Here is a 24,681-nt window from a genome sequence, read left to right as displayed (position 1 = left end):
AAATTAACAATAACAATAAATTGATTGAATATATATTTTTGCAATATTTGTTTATTTTTAGATGGAAACATGCTAAGATCAGTTTTTTAATTATTTTCAGTTTGCCCTATTTCTATCTAAATATGTTTAGTCTATGGTCATTAGTCATGACAACCGGCTAATTCAGGGCTGTGTCTAATTTTTTTTTAATACGCAGAAGTAGCATTTTAATGCATCAAATGACCCAAAACTCATGGAAAAGTGCTTGAAAATTCATTATATTTTTGTAAGGAATATATTTTTTTTGATTTTTCCTAAGAAAAACATTGCCAGCTTGATTTCAAATTAAAATTCATAATTTTGAAAAATATTATATTGTAGCGGTAATTTTGCTTGAAAATTTATGACAATTAAAATTTTTATAAAAAATATATATTTTATTTCAGTCGGATTGAAAACTAAAAATTTTGATTGTCTGACAACATCAAAAAGCCGATTTATTTTCTTTTTAAAATGGATACTAGCGATCCTAGCGGGCGCTCTTTGAGCTACATAAAGGATTTTGATCGAACACTAACTTGTTATTTTATAATTCTAATGTTTTTTTCTTTCTTTCAAATTTACAATGAAAAATTTCTAATTTGACTCTATATTAAATAAAAAAATATATTTAAAGTAATCTAAAATCTTAGAAACGGCCAACCTTAGTTTATTTACCCAGGTTTGTAATTTTACACCATAATAGTACAGAGTTACCAGATGATTTGAAGATTTTGTTACAAATATTGAGACATGAGACCATGAAATTTTAAAAATTTAAATTTTTACAATAATTTCAAATTTCTAGGCAAATTAAGTTTTAAATTTAAGTGGTTAAGATTTTTGTATAACTAAAAAACATATTTTTGAAATATGCGACCACCTTGATTTAAAGTTGCGGCGACTCTGGCCAACAGTTGAAGAAAAGCAGCTGCTTTGAAAACAACACAGAGCGAGAGCTCCGTCAAACAAATATTTAGTTTTATATTTTATTTGTTTATAAAGAAGTGATAATACGCTAGTTTTAAAATTATAATCAAGTGAAGTGATGTTAAATATAAAAGTCTTTGAATATTTTCAGTTAGATTTAGAAAGTTGATTTAAATTTAAAAAAAAACATTATTTTTTCTTGAATTAACCCAATTAAAGACCCCCGCTGTTCAAAATTGGATTTCCGTGGAAATTGGTTATTTTTAAAATTGTGTTTTTTTTTCGGTTAGTTTAATGTGGTATTTTACAAATTATTTATCAGTCAATTACCATCTATTTGATTATTATTTTTATTTGTTTTCTAATTCTTAGATAGTTTTAATTCCTGAAGGTAATAAAATCAAAATTATTATAAAAAAATATTTTAGCTTATAAAGCACGCTTAAGTTCAAATTGATCTCATTTTAATTTCGATAACTTGAAATTTTTTATTTTACGTTGTCAATATTTCAAATTTCTTTTCTGTTCTAAAAACTCAAGTTAACTTTATCATTAAATAAATTTCTGAGGTGAACAAAATAGTTTTTTAAAGTTCAAATATCATTATATATATGAATCAATGAGATTTTAGTTTGGTCCTAATTTTTGTCCTATTTACAATTAAATTTTTTTTTATAGATTTCCATTGTTATAGTTCAAGTAGTGAAATTAATACTTTGGTGTTATAGATCTGTTAAGAATTATATGAAATAAGGGAAAGCAAATAAACCAGATAATAATAGCCTAGTATCGAAGCTAAATAACATTTCTCCTTGTAACAAACAATATTAGATTCACTAAGATTTTAATTACTAAATTTAAGTTCAGTAGAATGAAATTTATATACGAACAAGTTGTTTATGAAATATTTTAATTCAGATGAAATCTTGTAATACTTTATAGTTAAATTTTTCAGATTTTTATCCATTTTTTCATCTGTTATTTTGGATTGCTTTTAACAAAATTATATTATTTATATTAAACCTTTATAAGACTCTTAAATTTTAAAGCAATCATTATGATTTTGTTAAACCTACTTTTTACAATTCTTATAATGTATAAATATTATTGAAATTTCAGAGTAGAAATGTGATATCACATTATATTTAAAATATCAGCAACATGCCTGTATCGGCAGCATTGCTCGTCAGTGGGGCAGGCCCTAACTCCCCTGTGGGAGGAGTAACTTCATCCCCAACACATTTTATCCGGGGCGAAAAGGCCACATCATCGGTTAAACTACGCCGACGAAACAAGGACGATTACGGCGCACCTGCGTCTGGCAATTATCAAGCCTTAAATGCTAGAAATAAAAAGAACCGTCATAGTTGTGATTTCTCTGTGCTTAACGATCGATCTCAATCGGTGAATTATTTGCAAAATGATTTTGACTATATTACTTTCCCCAATGGGGTTCCAGTTGTGCATGGTCTTTGTGTGACAGGCGAAGACTTTAGTGACGCCGCCGAAATTGTAGACGGCAGCGGGTTACTTAGTTACACGCCGGGCCCGCCAAGACAGCCACAGCAATCTTTAGTGAATAATAATGGCGATATTAACGGCGCGGGTCGGCGGCAACGTAGCACAACGTCAGTTGTACACATTACACACAGAGATTCTCCTCAGCATTTTAAATATTCACGTCCAGTCTCATCCAGTGCTATGAACATCCACCACCAACCCCTTCATGTCGGGGCCCTTGATCCCAGCCGACATCAACCCCGCCAAGGTGCTACTAACAATCATTTCCACCATGCTGCCGCGTCGCACCACAACAACCATCATCGACGGTCGTCGCCCAGCCACTCACCAACCAAGTATCAGGCGCGTGGCAGTACCCCTGTTAGAATGCAGAACCGACCAGTTCAAAGTAGACAAAGTCCTTCCAGTCATTTTATGATAACCAAAGATAATGTGCCGTTGCTGCCATCCCATCATAATTATCATTTACAACAACAGCAACAACAACATCATGGCGGTCACAGGCAACAACAGCCGATTGATAACGGACCTTCCAGAGGCTCAAAGCACAACAAGGCGACAAAACCGGCGGAGAAAGAGTTTGAATACAAGCTGAATGTTGACCCAGAAGAATTGGACAAGCAAGCCTTTCTTCAGCTTATGAAACATGGCATTCTAGGATTGGATAAGAAAGCTGGCAGCCAGGAGTCAGGTATATTTTCCACAGGCTCCAGCCAGGAATCGCCAAGCAAGAGTACGTCCCGCCAGCCTGGCCTTGGCCGACGGGCAATCACGCAGCTAAATCTGCGAGAGAAAAAGTCACAACCCGGTCTTTACTCTGGTGAGCTGGCCAGATCTCAGGAGAATGTCAGAGCCCTTGTACCTGACACGACCCCACCATCGGATACCTACGGCGTCGGGGGCGCTCATGCTGGCGTAGCGGACGACCTGGAGGTGTCAATAGACTATTCCTCAACGCTCAGGAAAGGTCTGCTCTGGCAACAGAGGGATAAACTTTTCTCCAGTTGGAAAGAGAGATATTTCATTCTGACCCAGGACTTTCTTCAGTGCTTTAAGAAGGAAACCTCGAGGATAACAGATATGGGCGGCTTTCTATTTAAAATAAAACTTTGTGATGTTGAAAGTGTTGATCTCTTGGACAAGAAAGGCTATCTTACAATTTGCTTGAATCTTTTCCGAGAGCCCAAAATGTTTCTGAGAAAAACTGAAGGCATCCGCGATTGGTATAATTGCATCTGCAACTGTGTTAAGGAAAGCAAGGCGAGGAAGCAGTTGCGCAGCACGTCTGCAGGTTCTAATCCAGCGCATGCCAACCACTTTGATCAAAAACAGGCAACCGACAGTTCCGGCATTGAATCTTATGTCTTTAACAAGCGACGCTTAAATTTCCGCCGGTCCGACTCCACGCCCGAGATACACAAGAACGAGGCGAAAAAGGAGCGGATTACGTTGGATGAGCTGAGCAACTTGTACAAGAACGAGGAGGAGGCGGAGAAGCGGAAGGAGGAGGTGATAATGAGGAAAAGGTTGAACCGTCTCTCCCTGATGACGGACATGGAGATGATGCCGGATTTCTCCAAAGTACAGATGAACAGGCAGGAGTTTTGGTTAGCAATTCTTTTTCTCTCTATGTTTAGATACTTTTAACACCAATTATTTTAGTAAAATTAAAATTATATTTTCGCCCTCTAAGAATGAATTATCTTGCATTATTCTATCTTTGTATAAGAAAAGTAAAAAATCTCTAAGATTTAAATTATCATTAAAATAATATTATTATAATTGTATCATTGTGAAACTGTTCTAAGTTTCAATTACGCAATGAGAACTTATCATCTATCTGTTTACTTTTAATTGCATTATTGTTTTCTTAGCTTGGGTTCTTTTTACTCTTATAATGAGTCATTTATTATTTAATTAAAAGATTCATTATTTTATATCTGCAGCTTAAAGGATTAATACACGGAGATAAAGTGACTAAAGAAGTCTCTAAAAATAAAATAAAATGCACTTATCTTTGAGAAAAAAATGAAGTTTGTTTTTAGCGACATTTTTTGCTGAGACATTCATATGTTTCTTAAGCTTTTTAATTGACATGACATTCAAACGCTAAAAATGTTTACTTGTAAAAATTTAGAAAATTCAATGTTAAGATTTGAAATATTTGCATATGTTTACTTTTTTAAGCAGCGCAGCTACCCTAAATGAAGGTCATGTCTGTCTATTTGTCCTATCATTCTCGTTTGACAATTGAAATTACAAACCCCATCAAATTCAATTGAAATGGGTTTATAAGACGATTTATATATACCTAATAATCGAAAATACTTGCCTTTGCTTTTTGTAAGTCATTATTTAAGATATTTTTTTCCTAAAAATTTACATTTTTCATGATTTAATATTTGAGATACCGTAAATATCTTCTGCTATTGCTGTGCAACTTTTAAACATAAATGTCCTTGCTTAGGATCTATCAAGTTTAGATTTTTTAATTCATATTATCTCTTATGTAAGATTCCCTAGTGAAATCCAGTTTTTTTGCTCCACTCATTGCCCCTAATCCGTTTTTTAACCACCTAAAGAACGTTTTTGTTCCTGTTAAATGTATTTTTAAGCTATCCAGAGATAAAGCAGATTTAAGGATTAAGATTTTCTTTTCAGTGCAATGCATCTGCGTTTAATTTTTAACGCTATTTTAGCTAAATGCGATAATTCCCTAAACATATATTTAGGAATTTAATGGTTAATGCAATAGATTTTAAGCTTTTTAGATTGTTAAAATCCGTTTATTGATTGATTGATTGATTAGCCATTGTTTCTTAGGGTTTGGGCCTAAGTAGTCATGGAGTAGGCTGAGACACTTTTGTCTAGCCACTAGGGCCATCAAGCTCCACGTTCAAGCACATTATGACTTGACCCGCTGTCTCATGAGAGCTACTCATTATTACCTCACCCTCGCCGAGTATGGCAGGTGTCCCAATTTAAGTCACCGTAATGAATGACGCTCTCCTCAGAGTAGCTTGGGATAAGGGTAGTACTGATATTATGTACGTGACTATTGAGTATCCAAACTTACCCAATAATCCCCTTCTAACACAACTAGGGGAAGTTGCGTGATTATTATTGCGAATGAGAAATTCGAGTCAACAAATCCGTTTATACATAAGACGTTACAATAAACTGTATGCATCAGTATGTAATATTGTGTTTGCGCTGCTAAAAAACGATAATTTCTTTAAATTTGATTTTACAGAAAGTGTGCTTTAAAGTTTCATGTTTTATTATTTTTTTTGCTTTTATTTTCATTGCATAGATTACATTTATTTAATTCTCATAACGCTCACGAATGTATAATAAATTACCACCTTTTAAAGGGGTTTAAAGCCAAATTCGAATTGATTTTACAGCATTTTATCTTATATTTTGGCTAGATCAAATTGATAATAGTAAAGGTTCTTTTAAAAGCGTAGCGTTTATTCAATTTATGGTTAGTCCGTATGTACATTAGTAATAAATACTCAGATCAATAACTTGGGTTTTAAGAATCGTTCGGTTAATCTGATTTTTTGTATTAAAATTCTTTTAACGTTAAAGTTGAATTTAAAAGCGCAGCAACTCTCCAATAGAGTCCTTAAGTCGAATATAATCATAGCTATATTAAAATCTATTTTTTATATAGTGCTCTCAATCTTTATTGTTAATGTTTGTTTGTCAGACTGTCTAATTTGTTGATCTACGCTTTTACTGATTGTGTCATCCTTGGTTCCTTTTACCCTTTTCCTATTCATGCCATAAATTAAATAACTAGAAAGGGTTGAATATAATAGTAAGAGAGAGTTGGGCAGATGAATTAACCTTTTCAGGTCAATACAGTTAACATACACAATAGCCTTAACAATAGCTTGGCTCAAAATGCAGCTGTTGCTAACAAAAACTTACTTAGCTTGTATATTATTTACATAACAGATGTGATCTTGACATAAAAAAATTTCTATTATATTATCAAGAAACTATTTTTATTTAATACACTTTACACCTATTAAAGTAGTTTTTATGCACCTAATATTGTTCAAGCTATTTTTTTAAATGGAATATTTTTTTTGTATAAAAAATCATTTGCCTAAAAATAAATATAAATAGGTATAAATTAGAATATGTTAAAAAGTTAAAAGATTTAGCACAGGATAATTAAAATTTTAGGAAGTGCTATTTATGATTTTATTAAATTTTTTTGTGCCAGTCTATTTAACACACATGCACTCACACTATTACACAAGATAATCTCTAGAGTTAAAGTCAGATATTTGCAGATGGTTATTTTTTTAGGTGCGTAGCATCTGTAGGGGGTTTAGATCTCCACCAATAAGTTTGAGATCTAATCTTGATTTATTTGCTCTTATAATTGGGCAAAGCTTTTGTGATTTTTTCAAATTATATAATATCTTCTCTGATCATATATTTGTTTCAATACAGGCAATAACATAAGATATTTTCATAAATTCGGAATATGTCATATAAGGTAAAAAGTTTGTGGAAAAATATTGAACGGTTTTGGATTGCTTATTACTGATTTAAAATAGATGAAAACTATTTTCCAAAATTTGTCTATGAAAAAAAGGTTATTTGGTAGCTCATACCAATAACGAAATTAATTCGGAAGAAAATCACGAAACCTATACGTGTTTTTCAGCTGTCGTTGAAGGGCAACACGTCGTAAAATTGACGACCTCTCCATTTGCCCCCCAAATATTATTTTAGATTTATTTTGCTTGTTGGTTATACCTTATTCCTGGTTATTTTGCATTGTAAAACTATATCAAACACTGATATTTGCAATGCATCTTTTAACATAGTGGTCCTTGTCCTTTTTTTCTCGTTTTTTTTGAGTAGAACTATTATTGAATTTGGCAGGTGGCCCCTCTGTATGTGTAATATTAAGGCGTTGCACTTGGAACTGAGCAGTGGTCATGAAAATTATCTGTTGTCATCTTATTGGCATACTCAGACCCTCTCTTATCTCTCACTTTGCACCAAGAATGATAACATCCAAAGTAACAAAGTCAATCATTAGAAAGGCAAAGTTGTTTCATTTTGATTTATTTGCTGTAAAAAAATATACAACTTTTATATCATAAATATAGAGTTTGTTTAAAATTCTTGTAGCTTCATTTGTATTACTAGCGGCTGAGCCCCTAGCATCAAGGGGCTGCTAGAAAAATAGCTTACAACCATTGCAAGGTTTAAATCTGAAAATGATATAGCCTAAAATCATCACGGTACCTATGTGAAGCTTACCTAAAATAGAGAACCCCATCAGTTCAAAAGTTATTAAGATATTGATCTTTTATATAATAAGATTGCCCGTTTGTGATATAAATAGTTATAAAATTAATTTAAGACTAATGATTATTTAATACTCTCTTTCTTAGTTACACTTATTTAACAAAATAATAGGAAGATAAACATAGGAATTATAGAAAAGCTTTGCTTCAAACAACACTTGAGTGACTGAAGCCTGTATTAAACAAATATTCAGTTATCTATCTCCAAAACTAAATTCTTTCCAAATTTTTGTTTGTGCTTCGTCTATTTCCAACCTTTGTCCATCAAGATTCTTTGCGTCTTTATTTGTAGCACAGCTACTCAGTAAAATTGATATGTCCGTACGTCATTTTCTTGTGTTTTTATTAAATTTTACTTATAAATAATTAAAGTATTAAAACTAAAAAAAACACTATTTTGACATTTTGATGACACTTAATGTAAGCTATTTTTTAAGATGTTATATCTTAGTTCAAAATATTTTGATTTAAAAAAGTTATTTTCGTTACCTTTATTCATAGATATTCTTATAAAACAAGGCTGCGCTACTTACATGTATTCCCATTCTTGATTGGTGCTTCATCTTTAAACGACCTTCTGGGAAGCAATAACAAAACTGACGTTTTTGACATCACTTTGATGATTCTGTTTCTATCTTTCCTCTGATTGATGCTATATCCATATTTATACTTTTATATATTACATACCTACACATATATTTTATTAAATTTTAGGAGTAAAGGATAGGTATGTGAGGGTAAAAATTACTTTTTGTTTCAAGCGTTGTTGTATTATGATTTTTTTTATTATAGAGTGTTTTGGATTAAATAATTTAAAGTATATTAAATGAAAATTCTATTAGTTTAAATTTTTATGATAAAAAAAGGGCTGGGAGTGCTATAAATATTTCTACATACAAGTGTATCCTTCTGTGTTTTTTTATACTTAGAAATCAGTAAAAATATTTGATAAATTTTTCATTTCCTTTTACCCTTATATTACTCTGATATAGAGGCATCAATATTGAGTAGAGACAAATATTTTGAAAAACAGATGATAGAAAACTTGTTGTTTAAAATGATATATTTCATATTTATCAGAATAATAAAGGGGTAAAAATAAACTTTTGGAGATAAAAAAGCATTTAGAAATTTATCAGATATAACCTAATCACTGATACATTGTCTGCTTTTTTCATGGATTTGTTTTTCCTAATTTTCGTTCATTATCTGTTGTCTGTTGAGAGGGATGATATTGAAATGAAATATTTGCATTGGTTTCTCAGCAGGAGACAACCTCTCATATATAGAGACAGTTTTTACAAAAATTAAGAATTGAAATTTATATTGTAGATTAAGATTTAATGCAATGAAGATTTTTTGTTTTTCTGGGGTAAATGTAGTTTTCTTGGTTGCTAATAAAGATAAACAACTTAAAATTTTGTAAATAATCCTCTAATTTGCTTCTAAAATTCCTTAAGAGGATTCTCCTGGTTTACGAGTATCAACATTGTAATTATTTAGTCTGTCTGTTTGTTTATGTTTTTCTTTTTATGTAATTGCAATTTTGAGACCTCTCTGCTCAACTACTTATAGATTTTGTCATCCTTGTTAATTCTCTCATTCACTAAACATTTTCCCGTTGTATTTTTTTTGTAGAACCATTGTCCCTTGTCTGTTTTTGAGTCTCCCCTGTTTCTACCTTTATCAACATTTTTTTAACGTTTTTAACGCATTTTTGGACTCAACATTGCATTGATAAACGGCTTTAAAAGGACGCTAAACGTTTGAAATTGATAAAAGGTCAATTTGCCCCCTATATTAACTTTAGTTTGACTGTTACTAAAGTAAAATTGTTTTCCATCCGTCATTAATAGCAGTATTTCTACAAAAACAATAACTAATATATTTTGAGTTACGTAGTAATAATTCTTGATTTATTTAAAGGCAAATAGGTTTTTTTCAGCATTCTTGTACCTCCTTGTTTTTTTAGCATTATAAAAAATGAAAGTTTTTTTTATACATTGCTAAAAATGATAAAAATGTCCTTTAAAGCTTAATCGTCATGGTCTAGTTATAATCATACACAAAAACTGGATTTCTAGACAATGGCAGATAAAAAAGGGAGGGAAAGGGACAAAGCCTTGCTTATTAGAAAATGCCGGAAAAAGTTTTAAAAATCTAATGAATGAGAAAACTTGAACCTATTGTGCTAATGTTTTTAGTCATTATACATCATACATTATTAGAGTGTTTAAAAATGATGCACTTTTAAAATTACTTTGCTTATTGTCACCATAGGTTTGTTTTAGAAATTTATCGCTTGTTGTTGTAAAACGATCTTTTTAAAACAAATTTTTGTTATCATATTCTTGATATTATTTACAGATTAAGAATACCTTTTCGTATTTATTTTTTACTGTTTAAACCCATATTTTTTTTTACTTAAAACTCGTTCAATTTCTGCCATTTCAACGAATTCCGAAACCTTCTGTTACATATACACCATAAATTATGCATTGCATAGATTTTTTTTCGGGGAAAGGAAGAGAATAATATTTCTTTTATGCTATTATCTGAAAAGATAGCGCCTGGCGCGATGCATCCTAAATGACTTAAGACAAGAGAATCGGCGGGGGGGTTATTGCAAAATAGGTTTCCGCACAAATTGACACATTTAATGACACTTTTAAAAAAAACTTTCACAAAGTGTGTTTGTTTGTCTTTGTGTGAATTTAAGCATTTGGATAGAGAAAACTATTCAGATTAAAAATTTAATTTCATTTTCCTTCATTTTAACAATTATGTACAATAGTAAATGACAAGCAAAGATTTCTTTGTCAATTGTAAGTGTCATTTATTTACATGATTTTTACAAACAACTTCAAACTTCTTTTTTTTTCAAATTTTGTAATAATGGCAAAGTTATTTTATAATGAGGTTATGTCCACTAAAATAACGTGTTTATGACATACTTAAACATTTTCAAAAATCAACTCAAAATCTTTTATATTATCTTGTATACATTTTACAGTTTACTAACTCATTAATTTAAATATCAATCTCTTGTTATTGCTGCAGTATGGACAGTTATCCTAGTTTTAAAAAGAAATATGTGTCAATGTTTCTGTAAATGTAATGCATGAAATGATGTATAAGATGGTAAGCAAAGGCATGTAATTATTCGATTCTAGTGGATACAAACATAGACAAATATCCTCAAAAACAAATATTAAGGGTGGGGGGAGTTCTGACACATTTGCGTAAACCTGGTGTATAGGCTTTATCTTTGGACTGAGAGGATAGGTTATTAGGGATAAAATCATTCTTATATGATGAATTTCTCCCAGATTTAAGATTTTTTGGATTGGCCTCCAGGTTCCGGAGCTCCAGGCCTCCAGGTGGTCTCTCTACAGGTAAAAATGAAAAAAAAAAATTTTTTAAAGAGTCAGATGTCAGATTATGAGACAAAATATGTATGTTTTTTCTTCAAATATGTGAATAACAATCAAAAAGAAGCATATTTTGTTTTATAAGTTAACCTCTAACTCATCAAAAAAAAAATCTTATTTTTAATTTTTACCTGTACAGAGACCACCTGGAGGCCTGGAGCTCCGGAACCTGGAAGCCTATCCAAAAAATCTTAAATCTTGGGGAAATTCATCATATAAGAATGATTTTATCCCTAATAACCTATCCTCTCAGTCCAAAGATAAAGCCTATACACCAGGTTTACGCAAATGTGTCAGAACTTCCCCCCCCCCCCCGCCTTATATAAAAATTAAGGTTGGGAGGGGGGTTATGACCTATATGAAGCTATATTGTAAAGAAGAACCATATCGGTTCAGAGGTTTGTGAGATCCTTAGGTACAGAAAGATGCAGTGATCCAGTAACTTTATTAGGATTATTTTTGCAAAGTTTCATGTGGCCATAGTTTACTTTCATTAAAATCATTTTATTATCAGATAATATATCCCTATCTATTCATGTAAGCTATAGCTAAATGCATTTAATGTGCGATGTCGTAACCGCGTTTGTAAGTAATCTTAAAAGAAATTTAAGGGATAGGTAAGTGAGATAATTTTTACAATTTTCATTACCTAAGTTTTTTTTTATTTGCAATATTTGAACTTTTTTGCCAATTTTCCCTTAATTGAAAATTATCATCTATAATACAAAGTAGCTTGATGTCTGTCTGTCCGTCCCTTAAGATCTCGATAACCACTGAACCGATTGGATTCTACTCTTCAGGGAATATACCTACTGGTCCTGTGGTGGTTTTAGGCTATTTTCTTTTGGGTTGGGACATCCAAAACCCCCTAAAAAAACGAAAAATCCCCCCTAGTAGAGAAAAAAATACTATTTTCTGTAATTGTATTCAAAGAGAAAGAATACAATTTTTGGCTAGTCGATAAATTAAAGACAGAATAGATAGCATTAATGTAGAAGAACATTTACCTATTACTTTTTCTGTGTAAAAATTTAGTAGTCACTGTTCTTAACTATGACATTTAATGTGTAATGTTATTGTGTCAATGTGTATGTCTTATGTGCATTTTACAATCATGAAGTTTTGGCGGATTTTTTGCGAAGATTTTCTACAAGTTCTATTTTATGTTATCAGTCGGTACATTAGTTTGATTGTGTTAGATAAGTTACTTTATACTCCAAATAATATTTTCTACTGTTTTTAATTCTTTTCTGCCTATTAGAATGCCACTACAGGATACATTTATCATAATTGTTGTAATGTTTCATATTACCTTTGGAAGTATTTTTCCTTGTTTGAATTAAAATTGTCAATTAAAATACGATTTACAATTACAAGTAGTTCATAACAGCACTTAAGTAAATTAAAATTTAGGCAATTTTAAAGATTTTTACATATTAATTTAAATGTTTTTTTCTTATTAAAAATTAAGGTATAATCTACAAGTTACTAGATAACTGCTAATTAAATTCTTAAGTAGTAAAATTGATTTAGTTTAAAATGCAATTATGAGAGATAAACCTACTTAGCTTGATAAATTGTCAAGGATTATCAGTAGGATATCATGTTGACGTTCTTGTGGGGGATGGGGCGCGGGCGGGGAGGTTTTTTCGGTGGGGGTATTTTCTGAGGGGGGGTTGGGAATCCTTGCACAGGTTACTACTGCTTTCTTTTAATTGTGCCTGACTAACTTGAGTTTGAATGAATTAGATTGACTATGAACTTGGTGGTAACTTGTATTATTATTAATTATAGATAGATTATGGGTAATACCCCTAATTACTTGGTTTTTGGGTCAAATTATATTGTAGAAAAATTAGGGGGGTAGTTGCGACAAAATAGGGTTTATTACGGTCAATTTTTATGACTCCGTGGTGCCTAATTTTATATGATCAATAAAGTAAACATTAAAATAACCATCAACTTTATTGTGGCCCCAGAAATCTTAATTTTAAATCCATTGTTTGGATAAATTGATTTCTGTTTTCTTTTCTTGGAATTGGGGATAATAACATTGTTAATCCTTTCTGTCCCCTTGTTAACCCTTATCCTAGTCTCGACTCAACATCTTAGGTTTCAAAGGATGGAAAAGCAAAGTTTTTCCATAATTATTTTTACGTTGTCAGTAACGACAGAAAGTCATAAAAAATAGTTTTGCTGATATTTAACAATTTTTATGTAATAAGATATTTGATAAATCTATAAGTGTCATATATAAACATCCAATATAATTTTTTTTATTACATTTACCTTGGAATAGTTACGCAATTTTTAATGCGTTATCCTTGTTCGAAAACATCTTTCTTTTAAGCCACAATCTTAAATCTAGTGTTGAACACGCACCTCTGCCATAAATGATAACCATCTACAATTCTACACTCATTTATTCAAAATAAAGAGAAAGATTTGGTCGTAAATACAACTTTGACTTGACAACTAATTTGCTTTTTTCTAAATATTGATAGTTTTTTCATTTGTTAACCTCCCCACGATATCTAGCCCCTATTGGGAAAATATTCCACTCCTTGTTTTAATTCATCCATTGTCCCCCTCCCCATGACGAATCTCCAAAAAGGGATACTTGGCTTTTGGGTTTATGATGATAATTTTTGTTCTTTATAAAAAAAACTTTCTTACGATATATGATATCCCGCTTTAAATTTTTATACCTTATTCACCACTAAACCATTTATTATTGACCTATTATCAATATTTTGAAGGATAAAATACGTTTTTATGACATTTACTTTTTGAAGTATTCATGATTTTTTTTATAGTTTTATTGTGGTAATAAGGAGTTTCCTTACTTTCTCCTCAAGATATCACATAATGACTAATTTTTATTTAAGTAGATGTTGTTAAAATTTTTAAAAAATCAAGGAAAGTACCTAGTAAGTTTTTAGTTGAAGATAAATGTTTAAAAATTGCTGGATTGCTCTTATTATATTTTATACCTATTGTTTTTAGATTTTTATTTTGTCCATATTTTTCTAAAGAATATGCACTATTGAGGTTAAAGGCAAATCTTTTAAACATTGGATGATTTACAAAAAATACCTAATGTAGATTTCAAGATTTTTCAATTACACATCAAAATAGACAAATATTTTAGTTTTATTTATTTTGCTCTCAATTTCCAATTTCTGGTGGGTTTACTTTGTTTACTTTTTTGTCATTTCTTTTATTTTGATTTTGGACCTGTTTAGTTGAAAGAGTGGGGGGGGTGTATTGTAGGGTTAAAGGATTAGTAGATCTGATTCTATAGGATCAGGATATTCACGGGAGCTTGATTATTGGGGGATGGGAAGGGGGGGGGGTGGAGGAGGTGTAGGATGTTGAAAGGAGTGGTGCTGGGCTCATATTGTCAATATGTATGTTCAACAGGACAACTTGATTATAGATAAGGGTTAAATATACTTCTAGAAAGTTTAATAACAACAATATTTGAATGTATTAATATCATAACAAGGTTAAATAGCTACAGAAAAGAATGATTTGTTATATATTGTTCATTATGTTATTGCGCAATATATTGCCCTGTAGTTATCTCAAATATCATGAGAAATCGCTGATTGATGAGTTTGATTTTTTGGAATATGAAACTTTTCAGGGCGCGCTCTTATAAGATGTACACACATGCACACACACACACTCACACACACGCAAACTCATTTGCGTCCATTTAAACATAATAACATCATTTATCTTTGCAGAAAGTCATAAGTTTCTATGGGGGCTTTAAATAGCATGAAAATAGGTGTTTTCAAACTTATCATTTAAATTCATTTGAAAGAAATTTAACAGATTTAATTTCGATATTGTAAGATATATTATAATTAGAACATTTATTAGGTATTACAAATGAAATATTGTTTTCTCTCTAATATTTTTCATGTTGAAACCTAATGCGGAAAAAGCTACTATTGCCGTGCCCTTTTTTGGTCCAAATATATATAGCTAGCCTGGAAGGCTTGCCCTAGTTTTAACTTTATGCCAAACATTTATAAAAAGCACAGACTATTTAACATTTTTAAGTACTTTATTCTAAAGGGATAGTTCCACAATGGGTATTAACAAAATACTGAAAAATAAGTTTTGGATGAGATTTATAATATTTTAAAGGGATAAACTAACTTAACCCATGTAATTTTTTATCCACAGAAAAAAGAATCATCTCGTCAAAGTTACCTTCATCGTCCAAGATAAATCCGAAATTATTTTAATACAAAATCAAATTCCTTTCATTTTATGAAGATTTCTTTTATTGTTCATGTACCTATTACAATTTTTTCGAATGCAGTTGAATAACAAACATTAAATGAAAGAAAAATGTGTAATACGTATGCTTGTAACTCATTCTGACATGAGAAATTAGATGGTTCGCTTTCTTTCAAAGCATGACACTTCAAATTAGCAAAATGCTACTCTATACTTCCTTCAAAAAAAACATAGGAGTCAAAAGGCAAGAAAAATTGGCATGTTAGAGAAAGAAAATATTATGAGGAGAAGGTGTAGGGGGGGGGGGGGGGGCACAATGACAAAAAAATGCTCATTGCAACTGCATAAAGGATTTAACACAGTGTAGAAGACTGTAATTGATCTTTTCAAAATGCAATCAGAAAGTAATCATTAACCTAACCTCTTGTGCGCTGCAATTTTGGTGCTTGCAATTCTTTTACTTTAATGCAATTCAAGTTCATCAAGTTTTTAGGGCCCTAATTCGTTGAACCATTGAAAAATCTAAATTGGATTTAAATATTTACCAAGTTTTGCTTTCCTTCTGATTAAAGTATTTCAGCTATGAAATATGACATTACACAAAAAACAGCATAAAGCTTATAGAGAAAAAATTTTAGTGTATGACATTAATAAGACCGTTAGGTATTTTTTTAACAAAATTGTAAAAATCTCAAAAAGATAAAGTTAAAAATTGTAATTAATCATGAATTGCTAATCTTAACCTAACCTAACAGGGACAGCAGCAACGAGGGACGACTGAGCAGCAGCCGCCAGGAGGCTGACAGCGGTCACAACAGCCTGAACACGAACAGGTCTGCGGGTAGCACCATCTCCTCCAAGCACAGTATGGGTCCTATTGAATCACATTTTCCAGAAATGGAGGTAAGATATTCTGTTTAGTAGCGTAGCTACTCTTTGATGAAGTTTTGCTAGACAGATTACCTATTTGTGAACGAAAAAGTGAAAATATTTTTCCATTTAATTGATAATTTTCAGACAAGATATGGCATGCGTTTATAATTGCAATCTTAATTGAATGGATTTTCTATCCCTTGTCAGCTTAGCATATTTCCATAATTAGCGTTAACAAGGACATTTATGACCATAAAAAGAGAAAGACTCTTTTCTAATTTTCTTACATGAAAGTTTAAATTTTATCTATTTTAAGTTTTCCTCGAATCTTTGCCAATGACTTTGGTAAATGTAATGTCAATTAAGAGAAGTTATGTAATACCCAAAGTTTTCTCATTCATTGATTTAAAAACTTGTTTGGTTTAAGGTAGCATTTACCATGCTTATAAAAACAATAATTTTAATTTACAGAAGGGGTTATATCAATCGTCCAAATATTTTTTTTTATTAACAGAATGATAATCTTGAACGTTTGAACTTGATTTGTTTTTCTTTTTGCTAGGAGGAGGATGAAGAGTGCACCCTAACTCAAACTCCAGTGACCACCCCCGCCACGGAAAACGGACCTAAAAGTTTGTGCGACCCCACCGCCACCTCAACTGTGTTGGCGAGCAACCGTTTATCTTTAATTGAGGGCGGCAGCGGCGTGGGTCCCCGCAGCCTTGCCGTTGGGGTTATTCAAGAAGAGGATGTGACCATATCATGTTCCATGCCCTCTCCCAAGATTAAAATATGTAGTTCTGGACAACTGCCGCATAAAACGGCGGCTGCAGCCGCCCAACACGAAAATAAGAATGTGATAGAAGTGAGATATCGAGAGCGGTCAAGTCCTAGAACCTCGGCGGGTGCAAAATTACAACAGCAACAACAAAACAACAAGTCCAATCATTATCAGTCTCAAGCGGCTTCCGCCACTTCCTTAAGTAATAGCAACGGCGGCCCTACTTCGGCCACTTCGTCGCCGCGAGATTCGAAAGCTCATGTCAATAGACTTCAAATTACTCACGTATGATGATTTATTTATTATTTTTTTTTCATCTGGTGAGAACTTTATTTTCTTTAAATGGTTCTTTTTAATGCTTCATTAGTCCTAAGAAAAATTATGATGTTTGCTATTTAGACAATTAATTTGACTTCTTTTTCTATTTTTAAAAATTTTTGAGGTGTGAAGAGATGGTTAAAGGAGAAATTTTCATCCTCTTGACGTTGAAGTAAAGAAAGAAAATTAATTTTGCGCAAAACATTGATTAAGTTGAAACTTCCGGTGGGCTCTCTCTTTTCTCTCTTTAATATTCTCTCTACTTTCTCTCTTTCACCTTCTCTCGCCAGAACCCTGATATGGTTGATCTTTTTCTTAACAACAACCATGCCTAATTATCCCAACACAAATTCTAGAAACCCAAGTAACCACCTTTCCCTTTTTGTGTGCCCTTTGCTTTCCCAATTATATCATTGTTCTCATTTCACCTCCTTTACTACTGAATATTATGTACATTCATAACAACAAATTGCATTTTAATTTTGCCAAATTAATTTTTATTTTTAACAATCTTATACCTTATAATTTTATGAAGTTTTTTTGTACTTAGACCAGAGTTTTAGCTATTAAAGAACTACCTAGCCTTTTTTGCGGTTTTGATGGATCTCTATGAGTGAATACCACAGAAATCAGGTTGAAGCTGAGCTTCCGTGGCTATGAATGACCCCACGCACCCCTGTTGTTACCCTCCTCCCCCCAATACTAATACTCTCATCCATGTTACTGTACTTTATATTACCCCCTACTTACTATCTCCACCTAATTCTCTCACCCTTATTAGTATTACCCCCCCCCCCCCCTCCCTCCTCCTATTAATTTTCTCTGTAGAACATGTTGATTACTACTTTACACTGGTTTGCACTATATCACCCTTAACCCTCTTATTATTTGCCCCCTTTGAAAGGCCCTTGTTCCAAGACTGAAATTAAGTGTCCTGAAAATAGAATTCATTTACAAAAATACTCTAATCTCAAAAATTATTCTCCCATTAGAAAATAACTGTTGCTTCTCTCAATTGTCTATCTTGAACTTATCAATTCTTATGCATAACATGTTCTAATGTTTTTTTTAGAATATTAGACCCTGTCCCTACTAGTTACCTATTGTGGTGTTGTTCTACACCTAGTATTAATACCCTCCTTTCCTCTCCCAACTAAATTTCCCTTTTCCACCTGTTCTAGCTCCTCCCCCTTTTGTTTCCATCACATATTACAACCCCCTTCTTACCTCTCACTTGCAATTAACACTTGTGATATGATCTGAGGAATGATATACGTCCTAATCCTTTGCTTATCCTACCCATCTTTCCCACTCTCCTTTCAACCGAAAGGGGGATTCCTTCAGTGAAATCGGTCATATTTATATAACAACACGATAGTTGGGTTAATTATGCTCAAATTTTACTGTTAAACTATGGCCATTAACTTCATAATAATCCTCAAAACTCATCTGATTTTAACTATATAGAACTTCCCCTTTCTCACTTATACCTGTTTATTAGTGAATCATAAGGGTTAGGCTAGATAAGGGATGGGGTATTTGCATTTCAATGGGGGGTAAATATGTCAACTCCTGCTTGCTTGCTCTCCTTATTAGATGCGAAAGTTTAAAATTTTTCTATCCATCAGGCCTTTGAAAGAGAAAATTAAATACATAGTAGGTATATTTTACCCAAACATTTACATTAAGTAAATTGCTTTAATTGCATTAAATTTCCAATCAAAATTCTTTATTAAATTATACATATCTATTTGAAATGATAGAAAGTGTAATCTGTCTTTAATTTAAAGCCAAATCAAATACAAGTGCACGTACATACTTATATAAAAGTCATTTACTTTAATTGCAGCAAATTGTTAACAAAAATTCTCTTTTAAATTTCTCAGAATCATGACTGCAATAAAAATGGCCACTAAAATCTTTTTTTTTTATAATGGAAAGCTTTTTTTGGATGTAATTATAAGGATAAAAATCTTCTGCTCATTGGAGTGAAGAATTATGTTTGTGTGCTTTTTGTGAGTGTGTGTGTGTGGTTATGTGTGTTTCTATGTGGAACAAAAATTAAAAGATTTTTATGATGGGAAAAAAGAAATCTGGTTCCCTGCGCTCACTCATCCACCGTGACCAGTTTGTAGCCAACAAGAAAGGCACATAATAACTAAGGCAACCATCTTTATGTCAATTTGCAAACTTGCAACTATTGTTCTTTTGCCTGTTAAAGGCTCTTTAAAAACATTTTTATTTAATTTTAAATGGTACCTATCAAAAAAAGTATATTTTTTCTTTAATTAATATGAAAATCTAAATTTTAAAAGAAAAACCCTATTTTTAAAATAAAAACTTTTTCTTGAAATATTTGTGCAAGAATATAATGATTATTGGCAGTCATTGTCAAAAAATCTTCGATACAATACGATTTTCCAAGAAAACAATGCTTAAAACATACAGACTAATATAAACCACAGCGGTAACAATACGTCAAATATTTGCCTTATCAAAGCATCAAGCATTTAGCTTGCCTCAGGCTACATAATTCTCTCTGCTTGGCCACACTACTTGCTGGGCTCTATACCACCTATCAGATACAGATAAGCATTCTCAATTTCTACTTTATAGATGATATTTTCAATAGAAAGAGGGATAGTTCCATGAATAGTATATAACTGAGCATTTAATAAGATGTAACCACTTAAAGGATGCTTAAGAATATTGTCTTGAGATATATAATTTTAGAATTACCTTTTTACAAGTTAAAGTTCCTTAAAAAATTGTCAACATCACTGATTTATCAAATGGACAATCTTATTAATGGAACTACACCTATATTAAAATTCGTAAACTTTTGGTAGTAAAATAACTTTTTATAATTCTTATCTGTATCCAAACTCGCACTAGAAACACTCACTCATTGCTCTGGTTGTAGAGACTATATAGCGGGCTAAAATGAATTATTAATGCTTATTTATTCCATAACATTATGTTTTTTTTTCTCAAACTAAAAAACGCCCAAAATGTCAACTATCCAAAGAATAGATTTGCTTTGTTTCCAATTTGTTATTTAATATTGTTGGCTGTCTCTGTTGCTTAGGCTTTATGTAGATGATATTTGATGGTACAATATCATATTTTGTATAATATTATGTGATGTAGGTTGAACATTTTGAATTTCTCCCGTTACACAAAGTACGGTGGGGCAGATTTTTATCACACTTGACTGAATATTGGTCAAAATATGATGGATTATTTTTATCCAAATATTTATCTTTATATTAAGGTCAATTTTTATACAAATCAGATATTTTGAAGGTTAACATATTTAAATACATTTTTTAATAAACATAAAATACAAAGGGGGGAGGCGGATGTGCCACTTTTTGAAACCAAAACTAAAAGTCAACAAAGGAACTCAACTAAAAAAAAGAGTTACAGGTCTGAGATTTTGCATGGCAGTTGCTTTATAGGGGTACAATATGGAACTGTGAAGAAACGGCGGCGCAACCGCCGAAAACCGCCGTTTCCCGACGATTTTTTTTTGCAATTTCTCGGCGGTATTCGGCGGTTGCGCCGCCGTTTCTTCACTGTTCCATATTGTAACCCTATAAAGCAACTGCCATGCAAAATCTAAGACCTGTAACTCTTTTTTTTAGTTGAGTTCCTTTGACTTTTAGTTTTGGTTTCAAAAAGTGGCACATCCGCCTCCCCCCTTTGCATTGATTACTACTTGTATTTGGACATAATGTCATCAAATTAGGAAATAATGATAGAAATGTCAAATATTTTTATTTTATGCATACCTAATGTATTATTGAAAATAAAAAAGGAGATAAAATGAAATGATTTTTTATGTTGCTGTGTCTTTAACTTTTCTTTCATTGAGGAATGCCACAGTTTAATTAACTTATAATGCCATTAATTATCATTTCAACGATTGCTGAATACATTCTTTTGTTATATATGCTATGCTACATTATCATTAAAAATAATATTTCTTTAAATTATTTCATTTGATGACATTTTTGTATTCTATTCTTTCTTTCTAGGCAATAATAAAAAGGATATTAAGTTAATTTAATTCAATAATTGAATCATTTAGTTGTGAGGCCATTGCAAGAAGCAACTGAGATTTAAATTGCAGCCATCTTGTCTACATAAAAAGCATTAAAATATATCTTTTTCATTCATCATAAATGAAGGATAAACATAATTGAAATTGACACACAGACAATGTTTAAATGTTCTATTAAAATTTTCATTTACTAAATTCAAAGATTAGAAAGTATAGTTATAGTATTTTTAGCCTTTAATGAGATCTTTAGCAATAAACAGATCATTTTTTTGGTTATGTTTCCTAAGATTTTGGACAAACGTATCTAGCCTAAATTTTCAGTGAGTGGTGTTATCCAGCCGTCAAACTAGTGTTAATTTCCTGCTCAAAATTTAAAGGATGTTTCTTTTGTCTCATTCCACCATACCCCCCTCCTTTTTAATATTTTTTTTATTATGATATCAAAAATCATTTACGAAAAGAGGAGGGGAGAGAAAGATGTGTTATGTGTAGACAGTTGAGACAAAATACTGTGCACGAAAAAGGAGGCGCGACTGTGTGGCGTGTTAAATAATTAAAATAAAATTATGATCCGCTATCAAAGTTTTATGATAGGGTACTAATGATAATGGGCTGAAAAAGAGGAAAGAAGATTGGGCCGTTTTCCTGTATCCTATTGCTTCTTTTATACTACATTTTATTGAGTAGCAACTAGTAGGAATAAAGTAATTGGGAAATAAGCCTAAAAAAACACCAAGTTCATATAGCTAAATCTTAATTAAATTAAATTTTTAAATTAAATTTTTTCTTCGAAACTCCATTGACTATCTAAAATTTTATCATATCAGGAAGGAAGGTGTCTAATTCTGCCATATGTAGTCTTAATATGTAACATAATTTAACTATTGTCATATTCCTGCGGGGTAAGAAAAAGTGCTCCAAATATTAAAGCCCCCTTCACATGTCGCTGCTGAAAATCTGCAGTATTACAGCAATCATAATACACATTAAATTAATGTGCACAATACACCCACACTACACACACACAAATGCTCACTTCTTGAAATATTGTTATTATATCTGGTCTATATATGAATTATATGAATTTGTGGTTATGTATATTTATTTCTCTTTGGGGCCCTAAGCATTATATTCATTACAAACTCCGGGGTGTGTCTTATTATGTATTTAAATTTGTTATAATTTTTCAATTTATCATATTTAAATGATAATCTTCTCGAGTCTAGAATATTTTATCAGGGCTAAATATGGAAATAAGCTTTCTATATTTGCCCCTGGCATTATGCGACATAGAATTAATGTAGCATGCAATTTGTACATTGTTTAAGGCCGAATTTAATTCATTCTGTGTTTATATATCACTGCATAATGGGGCTTTATATCTTGAATTGAATATATTTGATTTGTTATGTTTAGTATAAGAAAATGCAGATGATAGTATGTTTACAAGATGTAGGGATGAAAGGATTCATTGTGCAGAAGTGTCACCCTTTTTGATTAGTTCTTTTTTTTCTGTCATGGACGAATAACTTTCACAGCCTAGTACAGGGATAGACAGGTGTTTTGATAAACTGAAATTTTACCAGGGCAGATACATTTTATCTGCACTTATATTTTGTTTTCAATGTTTTCCATAACCTTTTCGCTCCTTGACATGCTGAACATTTTTTCTTAGCTTGTCCTTATGCTCAATTTGTTTTTGAGATTGTTGTTCCCTTGCTTTGAAATAGGGGAGAAAAAGAGAGAACTAGCCAGATAGACAGAAACTGTTTAAAAATGAAAATCCCTGCTTTTTATCCAATTTAAATTGTCATTTGAAGCACAAACAATTGAAAACAGTCTGTGACCCACTTCCCCTTCTTCAGCTGCTGCCCTCTCTCTCACCAAATTGAAATTAAATATTCCCTTTTTTTATTTGTAAACTTTCATTTTTGTGTAATAGCAAACACATGCCTTATGTCAAATTATTTGTCAATTTTATTAAAAAAATAAATGATTTTTAAGCTCTTTTATTAGAATCATATTGCAAAAATCTAGTAATATATGAATATACAATATACATGTATTTTTATGAAGCTAAAAAAGCTAGGCTTTCAAAATGTCACTTTTTAAGAATGGAACTTGTCAGTGCCTTAATGTTCTATATTCTAAGGTCTGATCCTTAAATTATTTAATCCAATCCTTTATGCAATAACCCTGTTCTCTAGTTAAAATGCAAAATTAGTAAATTTAAATCCTTTCTATAGGATCTAACGATAAGAAAGCTTAATCTATTTTTGTTTAATTTAAGGATTGGAATTTTTTTTAAGTATCAGACCTTTAGTAAAATCTTCTAACAGTATGCATTCAATATATTTCCGTCCAAATATGTCATAAATCTATTCAATTCTAAAGTAAACATTTAAAAAAAAGCTTAACAGTTTTATCTAGACAGGTCAGGTTATGGCGCAAATAAAAATATTGATTTAAAAAATGTTAGAATATTTTACAGAATTTGATGTATGATATCTTTGTTAGCGGAACTGTAAGGCGAGATAACAATAAATTTTCTTTTTTTATAATTATTATTATTATTATGTACATAGAGACATGTTTTTTCTTTCTTATTGTGTGATGATGTAATCTATAAATATACCTTGTTAATTAAGTGAGAACTTAGTTTTTTACATAAATTTTTCTAGATTTTCTAATTATGGAAAATGCAGGTTTTCTTTAATTATCCAGTCTAAAATTAGCCATAAGGTATTTTTCGGTAAGGCTAAACTGCTAACCGCTCAGCATAAGATTAAATGTATTATTAGAAACGGCATAACAATGTCTTAAAGTAATTAAGAAGTAAAAAATCAAGTTCTCACTTAGTTTACATAACTGTTCAGTAGCACACCACAAAATTTTTATACTCAATCCATTGCATATTGACTGTAATATTTTATTATTCATATTGAAATCTTAGAAAAAAAACTACAAATCAAATAATCTTGTATTATGCTTCTTTTCTCTTTTTATTTCAATGTTGTTTTATTATATAATTATTATCTTATATACATGTTATTTCAATAAACATGAATATTGTCCTAAATTTTTGTTTCTTTTTTATTTAGTTTTAAGTTAACATTAAGTATTATGCTTATTTTCATGATATCA

At 31.3% G+C, this 24,681-nt stretch overlaps 1 protein-coding gene across 31 annotated transcripts; it reads left to right on the top strand.

Moving 5' to 3' along the window:
- The first annotated feature begins 945 nt into the window (after positions 1–945).
- Positions 946–24,616, top strand: LOC145323363 (uncharacterized). Of its 31 annotated transcripts, XR_013880992.1 has the most exons (7): positions 946–4,064; positions 16,255–16,402; positions 16,935–17,539; positions 23,542–23,689; positions 23,861–23,906; positions 24,055–24,184; positions 24,397–24,616. XR_013880992.1 is itself a non-coding variant. In XM_080165801.1 (4 exons), the coding sequence occupies exons 1-3, from the start codon at positions 2,110–2,112 to the stop codon at positions 17,442–17,444; spliced, it is 2,613 nt and encodes an 870-aa protein (XP_080021927.1). In that variant the 5' UTR covers positions 946–2,109; the 3' UTR covers positions 17,445–17,473; positions 23,403–24,616. The 31 variants fall into 31 exon arrangements, 1 of the variants encoding a protein (XP_080021927.1); XR_013880990.1 differs by having other exon boundaries at positions 23,847–24,184; positions 24,386–24,616; XR_013880965.1 differs by having other exon boundaries at positions 23,480–23,689; positions 23,861–23,875; positions 24,029–24,616.
- Positions 24,617–24,681: the final 65 nt, after the last annotated feature.

The sequence above is a fragment of the Acartia tonsa genome, chromosome 1, assembly GCF_053477335.1.
Source record: "Acartia tonsa isolate MP-2025a chromosome 1, ASM5347733v1, whole genome shotgun sequence".
Lineage (NCBI taxonomy): Eukaryota > Metazoa > Arthropoda > Copepoda > Calanoida > Acartiidae > Acartia > Acartia tonsa.
The sequence above is the reverse complement of the archived record's forward strand: the minus strand, read 5'-3'. Positions and strand labels throughout refer to the sequence as shown.

Excerpts from the sequence above, each read along its gene's own strand:
- LOC145323363 (XM_080165801.1), top strand. The coding sequence starts at position 2,110 with ATGCCTGTATCGGCAGCATTGCTCGTCAGTGGGGCAGGCCCTAACTCC. Across the intron at positions 4,065-16,254 it reads TCCAAAGTACAGATGAACAG|GGACAGCAGCAACGAGGGAC; the intron begins GCAGGAGTTTTG and ends CTAACCTAACAG. Across the intron at positions 16,403-16,934 it reads CACATTTTCCAGAAATGGAG|GAGGAGGATGAAGAGTGCAC; the intron begins GTAAGATATTCT and ends TCTTTTTGCTAG.